The 27,943-nt window shown below is 38.6% G+C and overlaps 4 protein-coding genes across 7 annotated transcripts; 2 read left to right on the top strand and 2 right to left on the bottom strand.

The window, feature by feature from the left end:
• Positions 1 to 449: 449 nt before the first annotated feature.
• On the bottom strand, positions 450 to 7,127 carry LOC141906191 (testis-expressed protein 26-like). The gene is made up of 8 exons (XM_074795427.1): positions 6,974 to 7,127; positions 5,767 to 6,046; positions 5,072 to 5,153; positions 4,315 to 4,477; positions 2,794 to 2,950; positions 2,193 to 2,369; positions 1,276 to 1,440; positions 450 to 956 (listed from the first exon to the last, which is right to left on the bottom strand). The coding sequence occupies exons 1-8, from the start codon at positions 7,052 to 7,054 to the stop codon at positions 808 to 810; spliced, it is 1,254 nt and encodes a 417-aa protein (XP_074651528.1). The 5' UTR covers positions 7,055 to 7,127; the 3' UTR covers positions 450 to 807.
• Positions 7,128 to 8,507: 1,380 nt separating this feature from the next.
• LOC141906190 (uncharacterized) lies at positions 8,508 to 15,287 on the bottom strand. Of its 4 annotated transcripts, none has more exons than XM_074795423.1 (2): positions 15,240 to 15,287; positions 8,508 to 12,254 (listed from the first exon to the last, which is right to left on the bottom strand). In XM_074795423.1, exon 2 carries the CDS (start codon positions 12,251 to 12,253, stop codon positions 10,931 to 10,933), a length of 1,323 nt encoding a protein of 440 aa, XP_074651524.1. In that variant the 5' UTR covers position 12,254; positions 15,240 to 15,287; the 3' UTR covers positions 8,508 to 10,930. The 4 variants fall into 4 exon arrangements, with proteins under 4 accessions (XP_074651524.1, XP_074651523.1, XP_074651525.1 ...); XM_074795422.1 differs by lacking the exon at positions 15,240 to 15,287 and adding an exon at positions 13,023 to 13,119; XM_074795424.1 differs by lacking the exon at positions 15,240 to 15,287 and adding an exon at positions 12,857 to 12,863.
• Positions 13,383 to 15,294, top strand: LOC141906188 (D-2-hydroxyglutarate dehydrogenase, mitochondrial-like). Its single transcript, XM_074795421.1, has one exon. It carries the CDS (start codon positions 13,498 to 13,500, stop codon positions 15,103 to 15,105), a length of 1,608 nt encoding a protein of 535 aa, XP_074651522.1. The 5' UTR covers positions 13,383 to 13,497; the 3' UTR covers positions 15,106 to 15,294.
• Positions 15,295 to 15,598: 304 nt separating this feature from the next.
• On the top strand, positions 15,599 to 27,813 carry LOC141906187 (importin-11-like). Its single transcript, XM_074795420.1, has 25 exons — positions 15,599 to 15,676; positions 16,471 to 16,618; positions 16,755 to 16,855; positions 17,105 to 17,177; positions 17,271 to 17,474; positions 17,885 to 18,029; positions 18,173 to 18,280; positions 18,371 to 18,444; positions 18,785 to 18,884; positions 18,990 to 19,082; positions 19,263 to 19,418; positions 19,618 to 19,658; positions 19,818 to 19,956; positions 20,445 to 20,550; positions 21,335 to 21,498; positions 21,633 to 21,673; positions 22,057 to 22,287; positions 22,689 to 22,881; positions 22,991 to 23,151; positions 23,241 to 23,336; positions 23,927 to 24,040; positions 24,295 to 24,416; positions 24,587 to 24,685; positions 24,938 to 25,010; positions 25,103 to 27,813. The coding sequence occupies exons 2-25, from the start codon at positions 16,481 to 16,483 to the stop codon at positions 25,259 to 25,261; spliced, it is 2,931 nt and encodes a 976-aa protein (XP_074651521.1). The 5' UTR covers positions 15,599 to 15,676; positions 16,471 to 16,480; the 3' UTR covers positions 25,262 to 27,813.
• The last annotated feature ends 130 nt before the right edge of the window (positions 27,814 to 27,943 follow it).

Here is a 27,943-nt window from a genome sequence, read left to right as displayed (position 1 = left end):
TCGTGGTTTGAACCCGCTGAACTAACTTCGAGACAGTTACTTAGGAATCTTTCATTTCGACGGTTCCTAGTTTGATATTCCAATTCGGTTTTGATTTAGCGGTTGTTTAATACTCTCAACCCACGGAATCGCTCCCCGATCTCGCTTAACGGTCTCGCTCTCGCTTAGTGAGTTCGAATCCCTTAACGGGTGAAGATGTGGATCTCGGGGCGGGGTATGATATTCTTCTGGGTACCCATCTACGCGGACGTCACGCACGCGTCTGCACAAATGCTCAAGAATCAATATTGGAAGCGGGAAATAAAATGAAGTAGATACGTATACTCAATCTACGGATGAATCGAGGATAGGTTTGACAAAAACAAGTATTTGAGACTTAAAAACAAAAAAGAACGGAATCTCCTTATTCTTCACATGTATACATAAATATATATATTTTCATATCTCATTTCCTACTATACATATTTTACATTATGTGATACATGTCGCATAAACAAAAATGTGCGTGAACGTCAGTGTGGTATTAGATATATACGTCCGAGTTCATTTAAAACATTGAAATCTCACATTGGCTTCGGAGCTACGGAAACATATCACAGAATAGCTTTGGGGCTAGCAGTAGCTTACAAAGTATTTTTGACTAACTTATACCAGATAGGCTTTAAGAGGAAATCAGTTACTTTCCCGCTTCGACTGCGAACTAACAAAAAGTACGCTAAACTTGTAAATATGTATAATGTATGTACATGAATATTCGAGATAATGAGTGACGGAATCTAAAAAGTAATCGCCTAAATCTAGAACTGGTTACATAGGCCCAGTCCACGAAGAATGCCACGATGGGTTGAATTCGCGCGTAGTCGGTGTCGCTGCTGGTGCTGGTACATTGCGTCTGGCACTTCTTCGCGAGGCGGATTGATTCATATTATTCATGACCTCGATTAGCGCATCTTTTTCTGGAAAAAGAGATATGTTTGATAAGTTACGACATGTTGATATTCAGAGATAAAGCGATTCATTGATAATTCGTATTGGTCAAATCATTTCTCGAATTCTTGATTAGATTTTTCATCTCGTGTTTGCATACGTCATATCAGCATCTATATTAATTCTTAAGATTGATGAAGGAATGATATCCGTCATTGTCAGGGATTTTGTATCCTTTCGATTGAAATCAACAATATATTTCTTACTGATGACGATATGTCCCACATGCGTTTCACAATAACAATTGCATGTCCATCGTACTGGCATTTTTCTGATTTTCATATTTACCTTTCGGATCAGCATCATTCACGTGCTTTTGAATCATTTCGCTGTTTAAAGTTTTACTGATTTCCCGTAGATCAGCAGCGCCACCAGGTGTTACGGAATCGTTGTAATCAGTGGAGTACGTTGTTCTCGCGTTTACGTGAAAATATCTCGAGGAACACGTCGGCACTGAAAATGATATAGATTCCTGTTCAATTCCATTAACTATACTATAGAAGAGCAATGCGACCTACTAAGTAGACTGTTTCAGTCTCTTTGTTTAGCCCTATTATCCTGTTACATTTTTCTTCGTTTGTTATATCGTCCAATAATGTAACATTTTAATGAAAATAATTTTCTATTTCAACAATATTTCATTTTGAGTTCAAAACGTCGGCTTTTCGACTTTTCGAGTAAGTCGTCTAATCGAGTAACTAGGTCGACCTTTCGACTTTGAAAATCGACTTTTCGACTTGGTTACTCGAAAAGTCGAATTGCTAAGTCGGAAAAGTCTACTCTTTCCGAAGTATACAGAGTGGAAATTAATTGTTATCTGCATATCAACTAAAACCATGGTGGCTGATTGGGGACATAGCTCATTAATTTTCGTAGCCGCGTAAAAACTACGTAAAACAAGGAACAATTTCATTTTTCATTGGTTTTACGCATTATCTATGAATTTAAAGAAGTTTTTTAACAACGTAAAAAAACGTTATTTTTACGCCGCGTAAAAACTACAATAAATCAATGGGACGTGATTTTATGTTTATGAGGATGCAAATCCTTTCGCAAAAAATGCACGATATCCCTAATCAGCCACCATAAGAAAACTAACTCAAATCGTATTCAATTCTTTCAGGATAATGGAAACTGTATGGAATCGCCGATATTTTCGAGAAGATAGGAGGTTTTCTTGTTTCGTTACTCTGCTTTCAACTCACCCGTTCCAAAGGCGGATTTATGTTTTTGTCGGTTGCAACCGTATCTGGAGACGTTACCCTGGAGAGGCACTATTTTCTCTGGCGACTGATACGAGTAACGCGTGGACGTGTCTAACGTGAAAGGTACTTTAGACTTCCAATCCTCGGGCAAGTTCATTGCCTCTTGCATTTTGACGCCTGCGAGCAAGATAAAAGTAAAATTTCTCAGTAAAGTTCGTGCTCTACAATCCAATCATATCATTCATCTTCCATCCTGCCATTCCATATTTCAATTTTCTTATTATCAAAATTCATTTCTTTGTTTTGTTCTACTGCGGGGTGTATGTTTCCCTCATTGGGTTACAGCCGATAACGGCTTTCCGTACATCCGTGCCATGTACATGTAATATAAAGTACCATATGTGTATCAAAAGAAAAATTCATATGATGTCCACATATGACAAAATAAAATTATCATTTATAAATTACGAATGATAGTCTCAGATATTTTACAAATCACCCAAAACTGGCTTCATGAAGTCTTCGAGTCACCCCCTCACAAAATTTGAAATATTTTGAACTTCGAAGCGATGATTGGCTGAATAAGTCATGTTTTACGTACCTTGTGGTATTCCTAAGTAATCGGTTTGGTAAGTAGTGCGACACTTTCCACGACAAACCTGATCCATCACCTCGTCCGTCAGTTCATTCACCAACTCGCCCCGATTCTCTCCTACGTTATGGAAACTTTTACGCGGAAAACGCCATACCATGAACGACTGAATGAGAAAGAAATCCGTGATTTATGAAATTGCAATTAAGAGAAAAAATATCGTCTTCGTAAAGTGATTTAAATTTTACGCTTAATCGTGAAGAAATGCGTACAAAATCAGTACTTTTTTCTCACGAATTACGTACTTAACGCGTTTGTATACTGAAATCTCGTCATGGATTCACCTGTAGACTACGAAATAACCTGTCAGAGTGTATACCCTAATCATTACAGGATTGTATACTACGGGCATAAAACATAGCTAAATATACAGTAACGGCGTAACTATCGACTCTTGTTATAATGCTTCTTATAATATGATTAGAAATAAAGACCGTGAGTTGTGACCAGTTTAATTGAAAGACGTATTTCTCATAAACTAAACTATGTGGAGCCCTGTTAAAGCACATGAATATTCATTGAATAGCTTATGAACTTTCAGGGCAATATTCAATTACACGCTTTTTCGTTTTGTGTTGTAAGTTCTCGATGTCATTTATTCTTTTTTTGTTTTCTTCTCATCTCATTCCAAACTAAATGATATGGAGAACCCGAATTGCCTGTCTACGTATCTTTAATTGATTATGTTATCTTATACTACTGACTACGGTAGCTTCAGCAAAAAGTATAATTAGAATTGTTTTTGCTAAAGATTAAATTCGACACGCCAACTCGATATTTATCCGTTTTTTTATGACGAGTCTTATGAATTATACAAGCCAATCGTTATTTTTCATTGATTACATCGCTTTGTAAATATTCTTTTTATATTTCGTACACGTGAGAGTCGTGTACAGGCCTGAACCTGAACGCTTGTCGTCCAATATTCATATAGCCGTCCATTAGGTAAGTTTCATTGCTTGATTATGCTATGAAACGACACATTAACTGTGTTCAACATGATAGATTAGATTGGGCCTCATAATCGAGTGAAATCTAATTTCCTTCCTCCCCGGTTTGTGACCATGGTAACAAGAAACACAAGGAGAGTACACGGCCAACATAAACATGTCAACCCATCGTCGGCTCATATCGCATTTGGTGCGTGTGATACGCTTAATTGATGATGGCGAAATTTCGTGATCGTCAACTGTCAGACAACAAAATAAAAGCGAGCGATCCAAATATTGGGCCGACTTGTTGCATTTTTCATTGTAGTGATGCTACTTGAGTTGATTTGATTACTTGATAATTCAAAAAATGGGAAATATAGAAATTAGTTTATCCAAACCGTGTGCTTCTATGTATTATTACAGACCTACAGATTGAGCGAAAACCCATATTCGTATTGACTTTCTTCTTCAATTTTCCAAGAGGCTTTTTATTACGAGAAGTATAAAGAGGAGAACGTAATGAATTAAAAAGTCGTACTTGCGCGGGATGAGGGTTGTTCTGGCGCTGGCCGCTAGCGGTTCCCGTGCGGATCGGTTCTTGTTTTCTAGTAGGTTTTTTGTAGAACTGCCCGTTGTACGTCGTAGTACCGAGCGGTCCGGATAGATCGTAAGACGCCGTAAATGCATTCGAAGATTTTGGTCTGAAAACATAAAAAATATCCAAAAAATGAGCACATAATGCGATAACAATTCCGAAAAAGCCAAACCGATCCTTCGACATTACAAAATGTTGTTAGCAGAGTTCAGATATTATCGTAGGTATCGCAGCAAAGTCAATAGATGAGTTAAGACTGGTATTAAATCGCGAATCATGACTGGGCGACTGAGGACTACGTAGCACTTTGGTTGCATGAAAGAAAAACAGATCAGCATACTTTTCTGGCATCCTTGGTTTTAATATAATTGTTGCACCCCACACTACCGACAAACTGATAACTACTTGAATACACGCGACCCTATAACTAACTGAAACTTCACGTAAGAATGGCGTCTGATGATTAATCGTGGGAATTGACACGTCGGGTTTCATTTCAATATTTCAATCTAGGCGCGTAAATAAAAGCAATTTGACATCGAAATAGACTAGATCGCGACTACTTCTTTAGTGAACTTAAGAACTCGCTGTCTAGCCCTTAAGAAAGGTTCCAGATGAACGCTTCGTAGACTGGATGGAGAGAGTTTTATCGTCGGAGTGTTAAGGATATTATCAAATCACGGTAGAAATCAGTTTGTACCTGTCAGCGTTCACTATGGGTGGTTCGCGATTGGGATACTCGCGTTTGTACGTTGTTAAGTATACTCCACGCTGAGGTTTTCCTGAAATATAAAAATGATAATCATGCACATGATATATCGTAGAAAATCCTTATTTAAGAATTCAAGGTATAAAGTTATTTTGTCATTGTCTCATAAATCTCGGAGAACGACGTGCAATTCATTGAAAAATTCAACCAACTTATTTGAAATAAATATGGAAAATCCTAATGCGCAGACGACAGTTGACGTGCCGATCAATAGTAAACGAAATCACGTAGTTTTTCAATTCTTCTTTTCAACGCGATATCGTAAAAAAACCAGTTAGTAGATTCGTTTCTCAATACAAAGAGTACCGTACTGGTTGCTCGTTAGAATCTAGTCGTTTGAAAGATAACCTGATTTGATAATAAACATTCACTTTTTGCTCTGTGAACGAAATATCATGCATGATATGTCAGTGTTTTGTTTTTCATTTATTCCAACATGTTTGTCCATACACGAAAAGTACTTTTTCTAAGTTGACATTTCATTAATCTACTGGATTGATTCCGAGTTTTATGCAAATCTTCATCACGAAAGCTCGGTGGGAAAACTAACTGGTATTGAGCCGTAGGTAAGCTTATTACATCTGTTTGATTTAGAGCTTATCAATATCTTAATGTGTGTATCTTACCTACGGATGACATGGCTGTTTTTGGTCGTTTAGGAGGTGATCGAGGACGTAGATTTTCCAAGGGTTGGGTATCTATATTTTCTCTGTAGCTGAGAGGTACCGCTGATTTGGATCTCGTACTGGATGGCGGTCTAGGTTGTTTGATTTGGTCGCTAATCTCTTTCTGTATATTCAAAGACGTTAACAGCTCCAGACATTTCGCTTTGTCGGCCGACGAAGCTTTTTTGTAGTACTTCTCCAGATACCTCGCAAATCCCGGGGATAGCGTGTCCTGACCAAGCTAAACACCACGATAAAGATGAGAAATCGAGATTATGATAACACAGTGTCAGGGAAGATTATACTTTCGGTCTTAAAAAATTTGCTCTTGGTTTTAATCTATTTAGTTTTCTTTTAAGTCTTTTATTTACTAGATATGGCTGATACAAGGGAAATAATTCTTAGATTTTGTCGATCCCATCGATTTCATGGTCGGTTATACGTAATATTTTTTCACTGCTGGTTAAAAGTTCCATTCGAGCCTACGAAACCAGCCCCTTACATTTTTCTGTTCATTTTTGCTGTGATATCTAGGTTTGACCGAACTGATCAGAATACGAATACTTATACCGGGTATATTATAAGCTAAACCAAATTAGGTTTGCATGTCGGATTACCACACACAAACGTGCAAAGTACAGATTAACCCAATAGTTCTATGATAATCTGACGATAGAACCTATGCAATTCATTAATTCGAATTTCTTCAATTTGCGACGTGTGAATGAAAAACTAAGCAAAAATTTGCACAGAGTTCATGACATTAATCTAATGAAAAAGTCCACTTATAAAATGTATATTGAACAATTTCAGTGGTTCCATATATTCTTTAGTGGACTAGATTTAAAATATTTCTGTTTTCAGTAACGTTTTAACTCAAGATTTAATTTAGACTGATCCTTAGACTGTGGTACAAGTTTTCCAATTTTCTCGACTCTCGGACTAAGCATTTTCTATGTTGTGATGACTGCACATTCCATAATCAATTAACGATTCTGTTCATGAATTATTTTGCGTAGTTTCCAGCGATATATATGTATATGAACTAATTAGGCAAAGGTGATAACTATTTACGTTAATATCGATATCAAATATATATACAGTACATTGTGCCTGTCTCGAGCCGTTATCAACACGAAATACTGGGAAATAACATTCTGAAACCTACCCTTGTTTCAAGTTGTAGATATTCCGCGTTTGTAGGATCCATCGGCCCACCAAACCCACTTTCTATAATTCCCGTAGCCATGCTTATATAAGTTCTTTAGTCCGTTTAGTGTTTTATTTCGACAGTCCTGTTAGGCAGTACTGCAAGTCGCCATTATACGGTTGTCAATGAAGCGATAACCGTTGCTAGTCGGGACAAAGAGCGTTCTGGCGCTAGCGTTGTCGACGCTCAAAAGCGCGACAATGATCGGTGATATCAAACCGCATTCGTTAATCAAGAAACAGATAAAGATCAACTTATTATCGAATACTTTTAGCAGGAAAATTATGTATGCGAATTATTATCGGATATGAATCTTTGCGAAGTATCTTTCTCATAGAAAAGTAATGTAGCCCTACATTTGAATCATTTCCTAGTATTATGTTCTCCCACCGACATATGATAGGTATTAGTGTATGTATTTGTTCGAAGCATTCTTTATTACAGCAAAATAGTTTATATATCTACTTCCATTATTTTCGAGTATTTCTTAGGGAAAAATGTTACATTCTCTGGGAAAAAAATAAGTATAAAACTAATTTTTTTTTCCCGGAAGATAGAACATTTTTACAATCATTCGTTCAGCTAAATTTAATCGGAAAATATAACATGAACAAAGTGTGATTTTGTTCAGTTCAGTTGTCGCTAACCAGACTATCATCTGCTAAAAAGGATAATCCACAATTCGAAGTTTCCTTGTTTTACGTATTTGTCGACGTTTTGGTCTTGAAATAATATCCCGAGATTCAGCGTCATTCATCGTTCATGAATATAATATATTTAATAACTACATGTATATCTAAATCGCAATGGATTTTTTGTGCGTTCGAACATCGGAGTTTCGAGGGATGGATTTGACCTGTGTCCGATAAGTGGAAAGTCTGTGGCAGGTGTGGTGGGTTAACGGACCACCAAATCAAATCAAATCAAATCTGCCAATCAAATAGAAATTATCATTCAATGGTTCATGTAAAATTGCTTGGTTCGGGCGATAGGACGATAGGTTCAACAAGATATCTTAGAATAGTCCTACCTTGGATGAAGTGTCGTCGGCTCAATGTGATCTTTTAATTCCAGACTAGCCCGACTTGTATGCCGGTGGTCAGATCAACGTAATTCGACACATAACTTATTCATGGATACTGTTGTTAAGATAAATTGACCGCATCCAGGCAACTAGTTGCCTTTGTGATGACGTATCTAAGTTGTAAATAGTTGAGACTATTCAGTCTCAATAGAGTAACTCACAAAAGATTCAAACAACTGTTATTGTTATTTTCTTATTAGTTTCGATATTAATCCTTCCACCCATTTTAAGATGACACGTATCTAAGAACGTAAGATCAAAGTTCCCGGTCTTAGATCACGAATTGAGACATGGGTTTGATCCATTTGGCCTGCTCATTCCTCCAAAAACGTAAAATTCCATAAAACGTAACGAACGTTTCTCTTCTCAGTATGAATTATGAATAATTTATTGATAAAATGTGTCAAAGATTTCGATATAACATTCATGAATTAAACAACAACAACAATATAGAGGAAGAATGCAATACGGAATAACTCTTCATTGTCTCATACTCATCATTCATAAAACCACGAACTCTCTTCGTTTTAGAGTCCATGATAAAACATTCAGATTGTTATGTAGAAGTAAAAGTAGCGCAAGACAAACCACATCACAATGAGAGGAGGACAGGAGATTCATTAACACGACCCAGTTCCAGTGATTTTAATAAAATTACTACTTCCATCTCAAGAATCAAATTCAACAATCGTCAATATTCTCCCTAACGCATTTTTTTGTAATTACTCGGGATACGGAACCGCCTCCAAGAATTCTGCTATTTTTTTAGTCCTCCTTTTTTCGTTAGGTATGTCCATCTTATATTTTGTAACAGTTATTTTCATCTTAATTTTCAACCTCGTGATTTGCAAAAAAGTTAGTTTTTTCATTTCTCCCAACATTTGAATCAAAATTCATCATAATTTTCATTCCTTCTTTTAAATGTTTTTCGGCAGTCCTTCCGAGGTTTTGTGGAAAATATTCACATAATAATTAAATGTTTCATTTTATTTTTCTCCTGTACCTTTTCATTTTGAACGCTTATTAAAAAAAATGTTCTTATTCTAATTTTTTTCCCTTTGCCCTCCCACTTTTTTCTTGAAAATAATCCGTGCTTCAAGTAATTTTCAAAAAATGCCTAACTTGAGTCAAATTAGTTTCTTTTTCGATTAATTTACTCTGCTACCAAAATTCGATGATTTTACTGAAACAACAGCGCGTTAAATATGTTCATTTAACTGTGCATTGTACATTCAAATCAGGACCATTTAAGTTTACGTCATAGCTACAGGTTCCACTCTATCAAGGTGTGGATGCAGCAAAATATACGGCATTCCTAGGGTAATATTTTACGAGCCAGAAAGAGCATTGAGTGGCACCCGAACATCTATTGCATTGGTAGAATGAACAATGTTGAAGATTATATTTCCTCTATAGATGAGCTGCCTCATGTGTTAATGTGCGGTATACGATGTATGATCAGTTTATTGCCAAATATTGCTTCGAAAATGATATAGGCTGCTTCAGGATGTAAGAAAACTCCTCGAAATTTGCTTATGCAACCACAGTTGATGCCGAGTATTATATTGACTAGAAATTTTCACTAACTTCATAATAACATCAACAAATGGGTTCCTTAAAATACTACTGTAAGAGATTCATTCCAGGCCCGTATTTAGGGTTCATCGATGCTCATTGACAAAGGTCAGCCTTAAGAAAATCGGAGCATTGATTCCAAAAAAGATTCTCTCATAAGTAAGACTTCGTACATTTTCGTTCAAAATATCCACCACTTCCCCAAATTTCAGACCAAATTGTGGGAAAAAGAAGCAAGATTTTATGCTAGAAATTGTGAAATTTCTTTGCATCAAATTTTTCCACTGCACCAGTGCCTTACTACAAACACATTCACTTTCATGGAAAAAGTTCCTTTTTCATGAAAATCGAACCCCCCATGGCTGACTACGGGCTGCATTCTTGTAAAAGTGAACTGCAAGGTTGGCTTTTCGTCAGAGTTTGTTTACCGGGTAACTTTCCCCCAATGAGAATTAGATGGGAGTTGTCGTGATAAACGCATCAATAGCCTGCATAGAAAAACTACCAATAGATATTCAAAATTTAAGGTTGTATCAGTAATTAAACATTTTCAGACAACAAAAGAATTTGAACGTTGTTCTTCAACACACAGGGCCCTAAACTTCAAACACAGTATGTAAGAAGACATAAACTTGAATATTTGTTCTTACGATTTTAAAGGTCAATATTATGCATATATCAATATGCGGCTTGGACCCACCACTCAGACATTCCATAAACCAGTCGTCCAAATATCTGATCGGTCAGGCTTTGAAAATATTGAAGACGTCATCTGTGAAATCTTTAATTGAAAATGACCTAATTTGAACTAAAAATACCAGATATTTTGGTCATTTTATCACCAAACTTTCGTAAAGTGACTGTAAAGACTTTGCATTGCGATTACAATGGTTAATATCTGGAGTGGTGAGAACCAGGTTGCAGATTGATACCTACATTGCGACACGACGTTTCAACATGTTAACACTATAATTAGAAGGGAATCTGACATTTCGACTTAATTCAATGAGCCATTTAAGAGACGATTTTGAAAATGGCACGCAGAACGAAAGTTTAGATTCTCTCCTAGTTTATTACATTTTTATGTGGATTTCTACTTTATTGATATCTGACAGTGAGTCACTTGTGGAAACCAACAACGTTAACACTTATGTCCATGTTAACATGTTGAATCTTGCTATTTCAAACACAAAACTTTATCAATCAACAAACAATTAGAATCGATAAAATTGAAAAACACTAAATTCGGAATGAATTCACAGTTTGTAAAGAAAGCGCACTTTGCTGCGCACGTCTTTCTGCGACGCGCACTCCCAGCCCGAGCCGACGGAATCGCGCATGAACCGCTGAAAATACTTCATGTTCAAATCTTCGCTGCAGCAATAGTCGAAATCGAGAAACAGCTGCTCGGCGACGACGAGCACGCGCTCGAACGCGGTCGACTCGGCCATCTCCATCAACGCCTGACACGACATCCGCACGGTCGATATGAACGCTTTCAAACGCTCGCAGCTACGCGACATGAACGAGAAACAGCCGACGTAGTCGAAATCCTCGCCGTACGCGTTGTAATCCCAGTACGTGTCCAAGTGCGCGAACGTCTGCAAATTTTTACCCTGATTCGAGATAATTGTCAACATGATTTCGCTGTTCACCGGGTTGCACAAACTGTCCAACACGACCGACTGCACTAGTTCGTTCGCGACGATGTCGTCCGTTTTGATCGTGCGCTCTTGATAGATATAGTGCACGCGTAAATGCGGGTTCTTTTTCGCGACGGCCGCCCAGTCGATGCGTTCCGACTCGCGGAACTCTTCGTTGATCGCCGAACCGCTGTTGACGATGTAGAGATGCTCGAGCGACATCGCGCACATGCCGAGTATGACGTCTGTGTTCAACACCTCGACGAGAATCTTGAGAATTTTCAGATTCGTGAATCGACACAACGATTCGTACGGCTGCGAGTAGTCGTAGAAGTCGCACAGCTCGAGTTTAGTCACGCAATTCGTCAGTTTGTCATACGGCAGAAATGTCGACAAAAACTCGTTCATACCCAACGCGCGGTCGAACGGCATGTATGTAATGTCACACAGCGCCACCGAGCGCAGGTAACAGTTCACCTCAGCGATATCATGCAGCAACTTCGCGTAACGATGCAACACGTCTTGCATGTAGAACCTAACCGACGATGGATGGTCGACGCGGAAAGTTCGCAAACTGCGACAGCACTTGGCGATATGCTCGAGCAGTTGGATGTTCACGTCGTCGAGGTTGTAGTTGAACGCGACGAGCGCCACTGTCAAATGTTGGATATATTTGCCATACTCGGTGATGCACTCGCGCAGTTCGTGTTCGTGGTCGCTTTCTCCGCCGCGTCGCATGAAGTGAGGAATGTGGAAGTGCGTCCACGCGCCCGTGCTGTAAAGGCCCGTTCTCCATTCAGGCAGGATTTCGGTGACGAACTGAATCTTCTCTTGCCACGGAATAAAGGACAGAATATTTGCGGTAATCGGCGGCGGCAAATGTTTCAAGTTCGAATAGAGTTCTCCGGCGTCTTCGTCAACATCTTCGCAATTCATCCTGAAAAAGATCGACAATCAGATTAGTGTCACGCATAGGCATAATGATCTGAAGTTTAAAAGCCCATTCCAGATTAGGTATTATCAACATAACTACAGCAAGCAGGAAGAGAAAATATTCATTAAATATGCTATTCACGAAAAAAAGAGCACTATGTGGCATAGCCATCTACTGTATAAAAGCTGGAGTCAAAAATATGCTCCAGCCTCAGTTATAAGGTATGGTCTAGCAGGCATCAGCCGTTTTTGTAGGGGAACCCGTCTATCTGGAATAAAACTGAAGATGAGTAGTAGCATTCTACGCAAAATGTCAATGAAAAAAGAATTATATAGTTGTCATTAAAACGCTATTGTGGGTTCTTAGATGATATAAGAACCAGTACATCATCTGTTATTCCAGACTACACCCCAAAGTAAAGTGTATCTGAAGTTCTGGTGGGGTGGGCATATGGACTTGCATCTTGGCTTGAGAGATTGATTGCATTTTTACAGTTTTATTCTTTGGCTTGTTAGATTTTACCACAGCCACAGGGGGTTTGTGTCAGAGTTGTAGGCACAGCAAAAAGAGGATCTACTATAGACACATTATCGTTTTTGCAGTACCTACAACTTCCGATGCACGCTCCTGTAGATTTTGCTTCCGGGTTGGGGTTTCCCCACGCACAAACACCTCAGACGAGTGCAAAAGTCAAGATTGCAATTAAAAAGCCTTATCAATAATTCCCCTATCCTTGCTATCGTAAGTAGGCGTAGTAGTCGGTAGTGTCACCTGCTAATGAGTGATGTAGGATGCTGTATTCATCGGTTATGCAATGAAAACTAAGATATTCATAGGAAAAAATATATTTGACACTTCTAAATTTCGACATAGCAATATGCACCATGTCGCCAATTAGACCAATTCAATTCAATAGAATATATTGTTAAACGTGAGTTTCTCGCTTGAAATTCAAGTTAATTTTCAACGGAAAGCAAAATTTACATCAAAAAGGACAGGTATATTGTAAAGAAGTGATGAACATCCAGTAAACTTTTTGAAATTCCAAGCAGTCGCAATTGACGAGGATAATATTGAATTGAATTTAATTGGTCCAAGATCAAGATTTTCATACGACATGGTCCGATAACGAGGGCGGTTCAATAAAAACTTCCGGGTTCGCTCAGCTCACAGTTGATGAAAATTACTTCATTAGGCCGATTTCGCCGCAGAAAATCAATGTAAGCAACCTATTTGAGGCTAAATCATGATTACTTACGCCCAAAAGTCAAGAGTCGCTTTGCTAATGCAGAGTATACGAAGAACTACGAACACTATTCGTCAGCAGAAACTACAATGTAGAGCTATCTGCAATAATTATACCGCGTATGGCATTCGTTCTGGTCTCGCATGTCGGCATAACAGCCAATATAACGTACCTTTTACTAGTGAAATGCGGCCTGAAATCAAACGCGGTCATTTCAGATCGATATCCGAGGCCGATATCGAGTTCTTCAGAGTATTATGCTCCGGCAGAGTGCTCACGGATATCCACGATTTAGACGTTTACAATATCGATTGGATGCGAAGCTGCCGAGGGAAGAGTCCTGTCGTTTTGAAACCGAAAACAACCGACGAGCTGTCGGAGATCATGAAATACTGCAACGATAATAGGTTAGCCGTCGTTCCTCAGGGAGGTAATACTAGTCTGGTCGGTGGAAGTGTCCCTGTGTTCGACGAAGTAGTCGTCAGTCTGGAATTGATGAACAAGATCTTGCACGTAGACCCTCTTATGGGTTCGTTGGTTTGCGAGGCCGGCTGCATATTAGAAACGTTGAACCAACATCTGGCCACGTATGAACTGATGATGCCTTTGGACTTAGGAGCTAAAGGAAGCTGTCATATCGGCGGAAATATCGCTACTAATGCCGGCGGAATGAGAGTCTTACGTTACGGATCGATTCACGCCAATCTACTGGGACTAGAAGTCGTCTTAGCGAATGGGGATGTCATGGATTTCATGTCGGTATTACGGAAGGATAATACGGGCTATGACCTCAAACATTTATTTGTAGGTTCCGAAGGGACCCTCGGAATTATTACGAAAGCTGCCATATTGTGTCCAGTTTTGCCAAAATCGACGCAAGTTGCGTTTTTAGGCGTCGCAGAATTCGAAATCGTCCTACAAATCCTTCGGCGCGCTAAGACACAGCTAGCGGACATTCTATCGGCGTTCGAATTCCTCGATATGCAAGCCCTTTCATTAGTCCAAAACCAGCTGAACTTGCGAAATCCGATTTCCCGTAACCGGTTTTACGTTTTGTTGGAAGTGTCCGGCTCGAACGCGAACCACAACGAAGAAAAGCTAACGGCGTTTTTAGAGGAACTTTTATCCGCGGAGATCGTTTCGGACGGCACCATCGCCGCGGACGAATCTAAAATGAAGAATATTTGGTCCGTTCGCGAAAGGTTAGCAGAAGCGCAGCGACACGCCGGTTACTCGTACAAGTACGACGTGTCGTTACCTTTAAAACATATGTACAAACCAGTCGAGGTCATGCGAGCGAAATTGAAAGATAAAGTCGACGTCTGCGTCGGTTACGGCCACGTCGGAGACGGCAACTTGCACTTGAATCTGACGACGAAGGAATACGATTCATCGGTCGTAGCCGAGATCGAGCCGTTTCTGTTCGAAGTCGTTTCGAAATACGACGGCAGCATTAGCGCCGAACACGGGCTCGGCGTGAAAAAGAATAACTACATCCGCTACAGTAAATCGGATTCCGCCGTGAAACTCATGAAGGATATGAAGAAAATGCTCGACCCGAACGGCATTTTAAATCCTTACAAAACTTTACCGACGTATGACTTATAACCTTTTTTGTTCGAATCCCTGCCGAGGGAGGATGCTGCTTCCTCTCCAGTCCAGGTTGTTGAATAACTTTAAGTGATCATGATGAATAAATGATTGAATATCTTACAATAAGATGAATATCTGCAGGCGCTTACCATGGAATTTCTTGGCCAGCTAGATAAATTCTATCGCTGCTCCATATAGTTTTGTACACACTACTAAAAAGCAATAAATATTTATTGAATTGAATTGGTTATTTAATAAAATTGTTTACTACCGGCTGTACCAGAAATTCAATGCGGCGGTGCCCTATCAAATTTGATTTCCACGATTATCGGAATAATTCGGTGAGAATCCGAACGTCCATAGCTACCATGTGGATATTCAGCAAAATCATAATCGCATCGTTGCAAAAGAATAACCCAAACACGCCTAGACATTGCGTGGAAACGGGACACTGATAGAGGGCGACACTTGACGGTCGCGCGTGTAATGCGTCCAGACTCGACGTGACCTATTTCGTTGGTGTTGGTGTTTTCTGTGTGCGGTCCTTATTGAGCCCCCGATTTAAAGGACTCGATCATCGTCAAACGTGAGGATTCGGCGCATATTTAGCCCATAACCTGTTCTTTCCTGTTGTATTGTCTTCTAAGTGTTCCCGCTTTCGGCTTAGTTGTGGAAATTAAAATGAGAAGACAAGTGAGGGAAACAGACTAGAAAAAGGGTCCAAACACTTTTGCGGTGTCACGTTTTACGAAAAAGAGTTGTCCCATCCAAAAATCCTCTCGACAGACGAACTATGTTGCCATTGATCATCTCGATTCATGAAGTAGGCCTACGTGCTTCACAAAAGAACGAACCTAATGCCGGTGGTTATCACAAGATCTGTATCTGATCTGAGACGTCAGGCACTTGAATTATCAGGGAGAGCGCTGGTTCTTCAGTAGGGGGTGGCGGTAAATGCGTGGAGCCTCTTAGCCCAGTTGGTTACAGTCATTGACAGATTTCATATAGAAATTTGGTATTGTGCTGTGTTAAACCTTGGTCGTTGGAACAAAAAATGGTTAATTGTTGGTCGAGACTGATAGTTGAACAACATTGACCTTGTTAAAATCTTTTAAGCTTTCACCCGGTCCTGAAAGTGGCCGGTTTGCGGCGCTCCGTATACTGTGTGTACTAGCTTGCGTGAACCAGGGGTCGCTGCCCGGGTGCAAGATTTTGTACATCACAAACGCCACTAGTTATATAGCTAATATTAGTTAGGGTCTCTTTCATAATTAATAAGCTGAGGTTCAAAATTCAGTGTTGAGCCCCTGTGGATGAGAAAACCGCATTCATTTAGCAACTTGACTGTTGCAATAATCTAATTCGCTGAATTTTTTACAGGAGCTGACAAATGAATGCTGAGACTGCGGGACCTGTGGTCCTCGACACATTACAGAGAGCCTGTAGCCAAAGCACTGAAGTGCTTAAACCTGCAGAGGCTCAGCTCAAAGAATGGGAAACTAAGCCGGGATTTTATAGCATTTTAGCGGTAAGAGTAGTTTCTTGACTAGGTCTACCATCTTAACAGTGTTTTCAAATCGAAAAAGTTTCACAATTTAAAATGAAAATGGAAAAATTCTTGCCATATCAGCTATGTGTATTCATAACAAAAATGTATTTTTCAGTCAATATTTTCCAATCATTCGATTGATGTGAACGTTCGATGGCTAGCCGTGTTATATTTCAAAAATGGAGTCGATCGATACTGGCGAAAAAATGCCCCGAAGTAAGAAAATTAATTGTCCAAATGTTTGTCTCATCTAGTTTTACAGATCAGTGTTAGCATTAAAAGTTGCTCAAAAATTGGTTACAATTAATTGTTGGATAACTGTCATGGTGACAACTAAAATTGTATTTAAGTACATGGTTATTTATCAGGAGGTCAGATTCAATTGAATTTTTCTGTTGTATAAAGTTCATGAGTTTCTCTGTATAAAAAAAACCAAAATTTTAAACCATCACTTACATTTTTCAGTGCGATATCTGAAGCTGAGAAAATTCTTTTACGTCAACAGTTGATCACGAATTTTAACGAACCGGTGAATCAAGTGAGTGACAAATTTGTTACGCCTATTGTTATCCTGCAGAGTGACATTGTCCCTCGGATTTGAACCTGACGGCCTAATTTTAATCCGTTGCAGATTGCCACTCAGTTGTCCGTTTTGATCGGTAAGATCGCTCGCGTCGACTGTCCGCGAAACTGGACGGAATTGATCCCCGTTCTACTCGATGCCGTGCAAATCGACGATGCTCTGCTACAACAACGAGCTCTGCTCACTTTTTATCACGTCATCAAAACGTTAGCTTCGAAACGCCTCGTCACCGACAGAAAACTGTTTGAAGAGGTCAGTAAAGGAATTCCATCCACCCCCTTCAAAATCCTACAAAAATTCAGCTAAGAAAATTTAACCAAAAAAATGAAAAATAAATCCAGATGCCCTGATATGAACCCTCGATTTTCAAATGTTTCCTGGAGATGGGCCCACATACCCCCTATGATGATCTGCAACACTTGCACGGCCAAGTCTGCCCTTTTCAAGTAAGGTGAAAAATTAAATTATAGGGGTCCACCCCTTGAAATAATCCTCAATCCATCCTTGTATTTCGGATGTAACGGAGATATTTTTATAACCACCTGAATTGATTATCAAACATATGCTGAATTAATGTGGACAACCCTGGATCTTACAGATTTCTTTTCACTGGCAAAACACCCTCTTCACAACCAGTATATATGTTATCATATATTTTACAGTTAGCTGGGAATACATTCGGATTCGTTATGAAACTATGGGACAATCAGTTAACGCACTATTTTCACATGATGCAGTCAGGAGGCACCAGTTGTGATGTTCAAGCCATGACGCGATACATGGACCGTAGTTTATTAGCTTTAAAAGGTACGAACAATTCTTTTGCAGAAATTTTCACGATTGAATCTTGCAGATTCTTATGAATTTGAGTTAACTTGTTGCACTTTGGTCGTATTTACAAATCCTGAGTGTACTATCAGTCATAAACAACCTTGTTTGCTTTGTTTCAGTTTTGAGAAAGCTGTACGTCTTTGGTTTCCGAGAACCGGGTCACTTCGAAGATCCTATGAACTTCATTCGGTTATTATTAGAAAGGTGCAGAGTCATTCTCGAAGCGAGTGAGTAGTCTCTGTGTCAAGCATTAAAATCGACGTTGAGTTCGTTTCGAAAAATTGAATGAATTTCTTTTTGCCATTATGAATTTGTAGAAAATCAGATGTCACAGATTAATGAAATGCTGGTTGAACAACGCGAAAAATGTTTGGTTACATTAACTAAGTTGGTATGTAGTTGTTCTCACTTAGTTCTCAGAGTAAATAGTAATGGATTCATTTCTATCAACAAAATAAGTTCATATTCTCTCTTACATGTTCAAAATTTTTGGGTTGGTATATCTAGTATGCTGAACACAGGGTCCCTCCTTGATTCCTGAAAAACTCCAAAACAGAAAATGCTTTTAAAGGTGCTTGAAACTCAATTTAATTTGAGCAGAATGCCCAAAACTCTTTCAATTTTGTGAAATAGGCAATTAGAAATGAACTGAAAGCTACGCCTAAATCGGTACAGTGGGGACCAGCATTTGTGTTTACCCAATATTGTTTTAACTCGACCTCCATTTTCAGCTGCTTGATGCCCAGGAATATCACCCTCTGTCTTTCATCCACTATCTACAGCCAACGCTCGACTTGATCGTACAGTACAATTTTACTAATCGCGGAAAAGGTATAAATTTGCGGGCTGCGTCTGAAATTTCACATTACTTCGAATAATCTAAGCAAGGCTTGATGGATGAAAAATTAGTTTAATGATTTCATATTCTTTTTACAGATCTGTTATCGGAGAGATTGCATGTTAACTTTTTTGTGTTGATGAAAAACATAATCCGCTGTGATAAATACCGTACTTCAAAACCAATAGAAGGTGCAGTACATTAATGAATTTTTTTGGCCTCATTTCTCTGGAAGGCCATAGTTGACAAGGTCCCCCTGTATCCACTCCTGTAGTTATTCTAAAATTTGCCTCAAGCGTATTGTAGTTGAACCTGCGTTCTTCGAGAGCTGTAGATCTTGTTTGTTAACAGTTTATCGCTTCGAATTGCAGAAGTTCAAAACCCCGCGAGGATACAAGTGATCAAGATCAAGCAGGAGTTTTTCACTCCCGACGTTCTGAAAGAGATTTGTCACATACTAGTCAACCAATATTTTCTCTATACGATGGATGATCTTGCGGAATGGGACAGCAATCCAGAAGATTTCGGTAAATGAGAATTTGTATAGATATCTTTACTCGCCAAACTTCGTGGGCCAGTTTTATGATTGCGTGTGTAAAATGTTGCGATATAGTAAATCGCCTAAACCTAGGGTCTTACGACTATGGTGACTGAAAATCTGAAATGTTTAGATCCTTTTGCCTCAAACAATGTAAGTAACTATTAAAGGTTCCATTTTGTGTTTAGTTTCAGCTGAAACTGGAGATTCTTGGAAATACAGTTTACGAGTAAGTTCACAAACAAGGCTATTTGAACATTTATAAAAAAAACTTATCAGCTTTTTGAGGAATATCCCCATAGTTAATGTCGAAATGATCTACAACCAGGTGCGGTATTCTATTGCTATTTGCCGTAAAGAGTCTTATAGTTAACTGTTCATTTTTCAGCCGTGCACTGAAGTATTTTATCTAACATTATTTAAAGAATATCGCGAGATATTGACGCCGGTGGTTATGTCTATGGTGCATGAGATTAATGATGTCGCCAATAGTGAAGACCTCACTATTCTATTGCGTAAAGATGCTGGTTGGTATTACTTTACTGTTAATTCGCTGGCATTTTTCATTCTCTGAAAGAAGCCTGAACATTAGGCTATGCGATCTAGGATTCTGCTTGTGACAGGCAAGGATGCCCCACTAATGTGCATTCGGACAACAACGCCGGATTTCTTCTCTAATTCGATTACGTATAATCTATCCATAATTTCTCAAATTGTATGAGTGATGAATAAAATTCACGCTATCTATAAACCCTAATCTTCAATCAAGTCTATCAATAGACATGATATGGGGCTAATTTCTGATGTGGAAAGCTAAAAATGTAGATGAAAGTTGATTATAAATGAATGAAATTTTGAGTTGTCCTTTTGATACGGATGCCATCTAGCGGCATAGCTGGTAGGGTTCTCATTAAATGATTTGATTATGATTGGTGGAAGAAATCACACTTAAGAGACTAATTCCGAATACATGGCCATTAGCAGCGTTTTTGAATAAAAGTTGTTTGTTTTGTAGTATATAATGCTGTTGGTTTGGCATCCTATGATCTGTTTGATGAGATTAATTTTGACGAATGGTTCACGTCTAAGCTAATACCAGAACTTCACCAGGCAGGCCCGATGTAAGTTGTTATAGTTGTAATGATTTTTTGGAAATCTCGGCATCCAATGCATTGCTAGTTTGGCTAGGTTTCCCCAGTTGCCATCATTGAAATGTGTTATTAACAATGAAGGTAGTTTGTAATCGTGCATAGTCTATCTAACCTAGGCCACAATATCTTTGACTTTGCTGTAGGTAGCACTATTTTTGGCAGTACCGGTACCACTACCCTAATTAGCCTTAAGCAGTTAAGCACTACTGATCTTTACCTACCTCTAGATATAAGTCCCACAATCATGAAGCCAAAAAGTTAAAGCACGAAAACGTTGAAATTTATTTTTGAAAGTAGATTTTCATGTTTCCATATTTTAACTTAATCCACTTCGTGATTGTGGGACTCATATTTTATCTCTTCATTCGCGACTCGTTGTGAAGTGTTACGTCATTATACCTGCCACTCACTGCCCGCTTCCACCCTAGTGTGTTGAATAACGGGAATAGCACTATAGTGCGTCTACACCCTGGCGCGGTATATCGTTAGTTGCTAATATTTCACTATGTTTGACAGGAGCTGCCATCTTTCAAGAGAGATAATTAGTAATTACTAATTAAATAAATACACTATACACAATATACTCAGTACTAGCAAAATCCATCACTGATTCGTACACCGCAATGCGGTGTAGATGCACTGAAAGGGTTAATCCAATCTAGGCCTATATTACAGACCAATCACTAGTTGTTACATATCATTCTTATTCAGTTTTATAGTAATCGTAAACCAGTTTATTTGATATGATTTTCAGGAATCGTTTGATTCGAAGGCGTGTGATCTGGTTGATCGGCGAATGGATTAACGTGAAATTAGCGCCAAATCTTCGTCCGTTGTTGTACGAGAATATTCTTGAGTTGTTAAAAGATGGGGAAGATCGTGTAGTACATATACAAGCTGCCAATACTCTACGACTTGATATCCTTTTAACTAGTCAGTATTCCGTTTACGTCAGTTAGTTGAAAAATCAGTTCAACATAGGAAAGTGCTATTATCGATACTTGCGCATGTCGGAGTATTACGGTGTTTATGATTCCTTGACAACATATTACCAATCGATGATTTTGAGTTTTCAATCGATTCATTTCTGCCAGTAAGTAGCGATAGCATCGTGGGGTCTCAATTTTACTCAAAAGTTAGAGCTTAGCTGCTTTAAAAGTTGTTTCAATCATGGGGTAAAAATGTTAAAAAATTTTTAAATGGTTTCAATCATGGGGTAAAAATCTTTGAAAAAGCATATAAGCATGAAAAATAAGTTTTTATCATTCTAACTTAAAGTGAATATTTAAGCTTGCAACGTTTGCACTTAAGGAAAATGTGACTAACGCTGGTAAAGAATCGAATGACAAATGAAGTACGATATGAGTTAAATTGTTCATGAAACTAGGCCCAATATGTTACATTATACATGCTTCTTGAGACATTCTTGAATTGTAAAATGCAAGGAAATAAAACTACTGCGTTTTATCGTTACAGTATTTGGAGAGCAGTTTTAGTTTGCTGTTCAACTTGCTGAAGGAGGTCGTCGAGTGCGAAACTAAAATGCAGATACTGCACGTGATGTCTTTCATAATTCAACGCGCCGATAAGGAGATAAAACCTCACGCCGAGCACCTTCTGCGTTATCTACCGATGCTCTGGGATGCGGCGGCTGAACACAATATGTTGAGATGTGCTATACTCAGTACGCTAGTGAATTTAGTTCAGGTATTATTCACATGTCTGTCCTAATGTTTCATAAATGGCATCCCTATGGCCTCTCGTGCAGATATCATTCTGTAGGCTATAACCGACCCCCATTAGATATTATTCTTCATTGAAGTGTGAAGTTTTGATCACTTCTGAAATTGGGGCAGGCAATGAAATGTCTGACGATTGTAGCGCATTTGCTAGTTGATTTTTAATGAAGAAATTATTTGATCCCACCTCTCTGGGCTCCTAGCAGTACAAATGATCTTGTTATCGTGGAATGTATGACTACTACCAATATTTATATACAGAAGACAATGCTAAATTAGAAGATATTTGTCAAGATGTGGCATAACTAACATCATCGATTCATCAGTGCACAGCTTCTAAAGCATCCATTTCTTGTTAACGAATTTCAGGGATTGGGCACGTTATGCGTGAACGCCTATAATTTCCTGTTTCCCGGTATTCAACTCAGTACGGACGTTACACAAGAGCCTCATATCTATTTGATGGAGGATGGTTTGGAATTATGGCGTACTACTTTACACAACTCGCCCATTATCACTCCAGGACTGTTAGCTCTTTACAAAAATATGCCAGCATTACTAGGTACAGTGAAATGATTTATAGAAAGACTTATATCAACTCACTTTCGACAATATGATGTACGGTAGAATAAGGGCTGTCACTGATAATTGAGATATCCTTTTACATATAGATTTAGGTACTGAGCATCTTCACACCTGTCTCAAGATTATCGAAAGCTATTTGTTTTTGGCGCCGAAAGAATTTCTACAAGATTATTCAACGTCGTTGGTCACATCGATATCGTCGCTGATCAGCGACATGAGGGTCGAGGGAATCGCAATGGTGATGAAGGTTTGTGCCGAACAATTGCAGAGTTAGAATTGATTTCGTAGAAACCTATAGAAAAAACCGGGTTCGAAATATGTGAATATGTTTTATAGGTTGTTGAGTTGGTACTTCGAATATTCCCTGTAGAAGGTGCTCAGATATTCAAATCAATGTTGCCCGGAATTGTGAAGAATATCCTTCAAGGAGAGGTACGAGTATCATCTTATTTTGCACGGGAAGTCTTTCAAGAGTGGTGTTGCATATTTTTACAGCTACCCCGTTTAAAACTGTGCAGCCAATCAGAATGGCTGTTATATTTAACTAGAATTGAGAAAACACTGTGAAACACAGCTATGATTTGTGTCCGAAGTAAATTTCAATTGGGTTAATCTCGCAATAACTTCCATTGCTGTTTCTTTGATTGGGCTTTATTATCATCAGAACCGCATGATGTTGACAAACACTCACACGGTCCAAGGGATGAATAATATTATAAATGCACATTGTTCTTGAGATATGTTTTACCATCAAAAATCAGTAAATGAATGTATCTGATGGGTTTGGTTGTCTTACCATACCTGTCTATAAACTCAGACCTGAGCCCAGAGGTAGTTACACCTTAAAGATTTTGTCTATTGCTTAGCGATGATGTACTTGTGAATATGTGCAAATAGCTGCTTGAAATGTCTACAAACGATTACAGCATTTAGTGTTCCATATTCAATTCATTTAATGGAGAAAATCTTTGTAACCGTTCTTCCGAAATTGTTTTTAAATGATGAATGTTTCCTTTCTTCAGTCCTACCCGGTGCTAATGGCGGCGTATTTATCCATCGTATCGAGAATTATTCTTCAAAATAGCGAATTCTTCTGGTTATTCATCGATGAGTTTTCAAGGGAAATACAGGCCGATGTGAGTATATATGTACGGGCATTTTATTTCAGATTTATTCCTACAACATTCAAGCATATCCAAAATAGACATAAAGTTAAATGCTTCACGTGAATTAAGGCAGTATAATGAAGTTACTGTTATGGCTTGATAAGAGAAGAATTTTCTTCCTTCGGGTTTGTCTTTTTATAACAAGCATCTAACAAGATTTGCGTTCGATTTCTTGGTTTATTTGTAAGTGTCAGCGTGCATGTTTATTTTATCGTCTGTTCTAGACTCATCAGGTGCTCGGTTCATTGTTGGATATGGTATACGAACGAATCGACAATATCACTCAACCAGAACGCAGAAAATTAGTCGGCCTCGCTTGCGCTTCTCTGCTCCCTTGCAATAACAGGTATTCAGTTAAGAGTATTTATTTAAGTACCGGGTACATAAAAGTAAATAATGACTGCAATGAATAAGAATCCGTATCAAGAATCGTATCTTTAAGTGCATGGAGAGAGATATCACCCATTATGTATTTATTATAAACAGAAGTAAAGTGTTTGATCTAATGTATTTTAGCGTCGTTGTTGAGAAATTCGGAGCGAATGTAAATCTATGTGTGGAGATATTACACGATGTTTGTCGTCTGTCGGATGAAGATTCCAGTTCTCATATCGAGTAAGTCATTTCGAATTGCTTCTGAGCTGTCAGTGTCAGTGGATTTCCTCCATAGAATGGGTTAGAATTTTACTTGAAAAGTGCTGTACTAAATATAGATAGATTCAGAGTTCTTAATGAATCTTCTGATGTTTTCAAGCTTATTGGTTTTTCATTGTGGGTTTTGACACCATGTTAGAATTAACATGTTCATATGTTGATTGCCCTGGTAATCAAGGTTTTGTAGAAGTGTCTTTTCTTGCGACCTTTCAGTTGTTTGGTGTTCAGCGAAGAGGATCTACAAGAAGATGAATCCGATACTGAACATGACAAACGAAAAAGACAGGTACGAAATACATAAGCTTCTCGTATGTCTGAATCAGATCCCAATGAAGTGGTATTCATCAACATATAGCAGTATATGATATGATATTTCAGGTAAACCTGCATGATCCTGTACATTCAATATCGATGAAGGATTTCGTCAATTCGCAACTAGCTCAATGTCAACAAGTGTTCGGCGCGCAGAACTTTCAGCATCAGATGTCGTTAGTCGATTCGGAGATAACGCATCAGTTGAAATTCCTACTGAGATGAGACGCCCGATCGTTTCGTACGTTAAAAACCAAATATCTGTATAATAACTGTGATCTTCCACGGGCTTTCCACTTCGTGTGTGTTTAGTTTTTGCTGTAAAACTATTTTTAGTTTGTCAGATCTGTGTTCTCTATCCTCCCCGCGCAGGTTTCGTACCTCTGCCCTGTTTTAGTAGACGGTATACACGAAAAAAATGTGCTGACGTTTTCAGAGGTTAGCTCGTTGCCCATTTATTACTCTGTAATATACCGTAGATTCAGCGGTACACGATATTTGTCGATATTGACTGAAAGATCTTCCCCGTCTATAATGCCAATGAATGATGCCATTTTAGATATGAGAGATGATTCAGTCAATAACAAAGTTAACTATATTTACAATGTCAAAAATGGTTTTCACAGCAGAACACTGCTGTTCAGAAAAAATCTCACAATTTCATGAATGGCAGTTGCTGACCCAGATACCAGAGCAGACTAGGCGTTATGAATGAGAAGCAAAATTGATAGAATCTATTCCTTTGAGTAAGAGTGAGAGAAAACCTGCTCTTAAAGCGGGGTTGCTGAGCCTCGATGTGTATATATTTTACAATCATTTGTATTAAGATACTGTATACGAAATATTAAATCTACAATTCTCGGTTTTGTTGAACGGAAAGTATTAAAAACAATCTGAGCATTTCGAGTTTATGATATTTTTAGCGGAGAACATATAGAAGAAATTATTGTACAGAACTTAAAGTATAGATTCGTTTGTGTAAATATATCGAAACAAAATGGCTGACTATCATGTGTCCATTTGTATTTGTATTGAAAACTATTAAATGATGAATATGAATATAATTGCCTTCCAGAAAACTGAAAAATGTATTGTTTGTTAATAGCAGTTTGTGAAAAATTAGTGTGTATATTTTCATTCCTTAGTGTGTTTCTCATTCCTAATTTTGTTGGTTAGAAGAATATTATATGTGAGATTGGGGATTATTGAAATGTTGATAAATATTCATGAATGAGGGGTGCCATAATACCGAGCGGTCTATGTGATGTATACAACTCGTAGAAATGCAGAAATTTGATTGATACAGTAGAACTCACTGATTGGGGTAGCGGTACACCAGATGGCGCAACAATGCACTCAGTAATAGATAGTGAAAATTAGTTCATTTTCCTTTGAACTGGATTTTTAGGCTCCCGAATGGAGCTTTTGTCAAAACAGGTCATAAATTTGATATAAGATTCACGTGTCCCGATGAGTGTGCGGGTATAGTTTTACTGAGAAAAGATTCGCCGATGAGAAAAGTTGATTCGAATTTAATCGAAATGTGGAAAAGATTGAACCGCGGTAACCGAATAACCACTGACGGATCCGCAACCGTCATAAGTGGAATCCTCGCTTGCCACAGTACAGTTGCCGGTACCTCATTTGAATGACTAGGGACTTGCCAGATTTCTCCTAATTATGAATAATAGTTAACAGGGTTGTTCCGGATTGAATGGATCAAATATTTCATTCGTATCGAGTGAAAATCCGGATCAAAAAATCTTAAGCGAGTTCTACTGTATTTCATCGCTGTAAATTTCAATCGTGACGATACTCGACTTTTTTTTGTATCGCCCGATTAAGCTTTGTGAAACATGTTCGTGAATACACAGTCCGGTGTAAATCTTTCCAGATGCTAATCATCAGATTCTCTTGTTTACCGTGCGATAAGGCGAGTGTTGCGTGTCGATTTGTCTTTTTTGACGGCTAGATTAAATATTGTAACGATTTTTACGCGACAGAATTGTTTACTCTTTCTCCGATTCACTGAAAAATACTCCGATTACCTGCCAGCTCGAATTATATGTATACATCGCCTTATACATTTACAGCATTCTTTAGGGAAAACGCGGGTTTCGAGGCTGATTGTGGGGCTTATATCTTATGATTATCGTGGGAGCTTTTGGGAGGTTACTCGCCGAATCGGTTTGAGTTTCAAATTCGTGCATTTATTGAAAACACGAGGTAACCATTAGCGATTAAACCGAAATTTCAGTCGGACCTTGTTTACGTCCAGTCTTACCTTATGTAGAATGTAAACCTGGTTACTATGGTACAGTCAACCCCCGATATACCGCCCACATCGGTGCAGAACGATTTTGGCGGTTTAGAGAGTATGGCGGCATAAAGGGGGTGTTTTACTATGTATTTGTATAGAGATGTACATTGAGAAAGCCTGGCGGTAGGCGGGGGTGGCGGTATATGGGAGGGCAGTATATCGGGGGTTCACTAACCCGAGCTACGGTTTTTCATTCCAAATTTTTGTGGAATTAGGATACAAATCGTTAGAATGAAAGACTCGCCATCTGGTTCTTGTAATGGAAACAGCTTGGTCGATAGTTGCAGTTACATTGTTTATCGATCTTGATCCAGAGTTCCACAGTTTTGAGTTTAGATTTGACTCTGTAGAGTTAAAACGTTGTAAATGAACTGATTTTTACTCTCTCTGAGCTATAACTCGAACTCGCCCCAGTGGAACCGGGCCCTTGTTTGTAAGTTGCGATGGTGTTCATGGAAAGATGTGAAATAAAATACATTTTTTTTGTAAATACAAAAGAAAAGTTTCGCGTTTTGCATTATTTGGCACCTCGAGTTCAAGTTCAGGTCAGACCTTCAGAAGTAAAATCATAGGATGGTCACTCGGCC

This window comes from Tubulanus polymorphus, chromosome 5 (assembly GCF_964204645.1).
Source record: "Tubulanus polymorphus chromosome 5, tnTubPoly1.2, whole genome shotgun sequence".
In the NCBI taxonomy this organism is placed as follows: domain Eukaryota; kingdom Metazoa; phylum Nemertea; class Palaeonemertea; order Tubulaniformes; family Tubulanidae; genus Tubulanus; species Tubulanus polymorphus.
Note: the sequence above shows the minus strand (reverse complement) of the source record. Positions and strands in the feature narration are given on the sequence as shown.

Excerpts from the sequence above, each read along its gene's own strand:
- LOC141906190 (XM_074795423.1), bottom strand. The coding sequence starts at position 12,253 with ATGAATTGCGAAGATGTTGACGAAGACGCCGGAGAACTCTATTCGAAC.
- LOC141906188 (XM_074795421.1), top strand. The coding sequence starts at position 13,498 with ATGATTACTTACGCCCAAAAGTCAAGAGTCGCTTTGCTAATGCAGAGT.
- LOC141906191 (XM_074795427.1), bottom strand. The coding sequence starts at position 7,054 with ATGGCTACGGGAATTATAGAAAGTGGGTTTGGTGGGCCGATGGATCCT. Across the intron at positions 5,154-5,766 it reads AACAGCCATGTCATCCGTAG|GAAAACCTCAGCGTGGAGTA; the intron begins GTAAGATACACA and ends TTTATATTTCAG. Across the intron at positions 2,951-4,314 it reads ACAACCCTCATCCCGCGCAA|TCGTTCATGGTATGGCGTTT; the intron begins GTACGACTTTTT and ends TTTCTCATTCAG.
- LOC141906187 (XM_074795420.1), top strand. The coding sequence starts at position 16,481 with ATGAATGCTGAGACTGCGGGACCTGTGGTCCTCGACACATTACAGAGA. Across the intron at positions 18,445-18,784 it reads TGGTTACATTAACTAAGTTG|CTGCTTGATGCCCAGGAATA; the intron begins GTATGTAGTTGT and ends CTCCATTTTCAG. Across the intron at positions 23,152-23,240 it reads GAATCGCAATGGTGATGAAG|GTTGTTGAGTTGGTACTTCG; the intron begins GTTTGTGCCGAA and ends TATGTTTTATAG.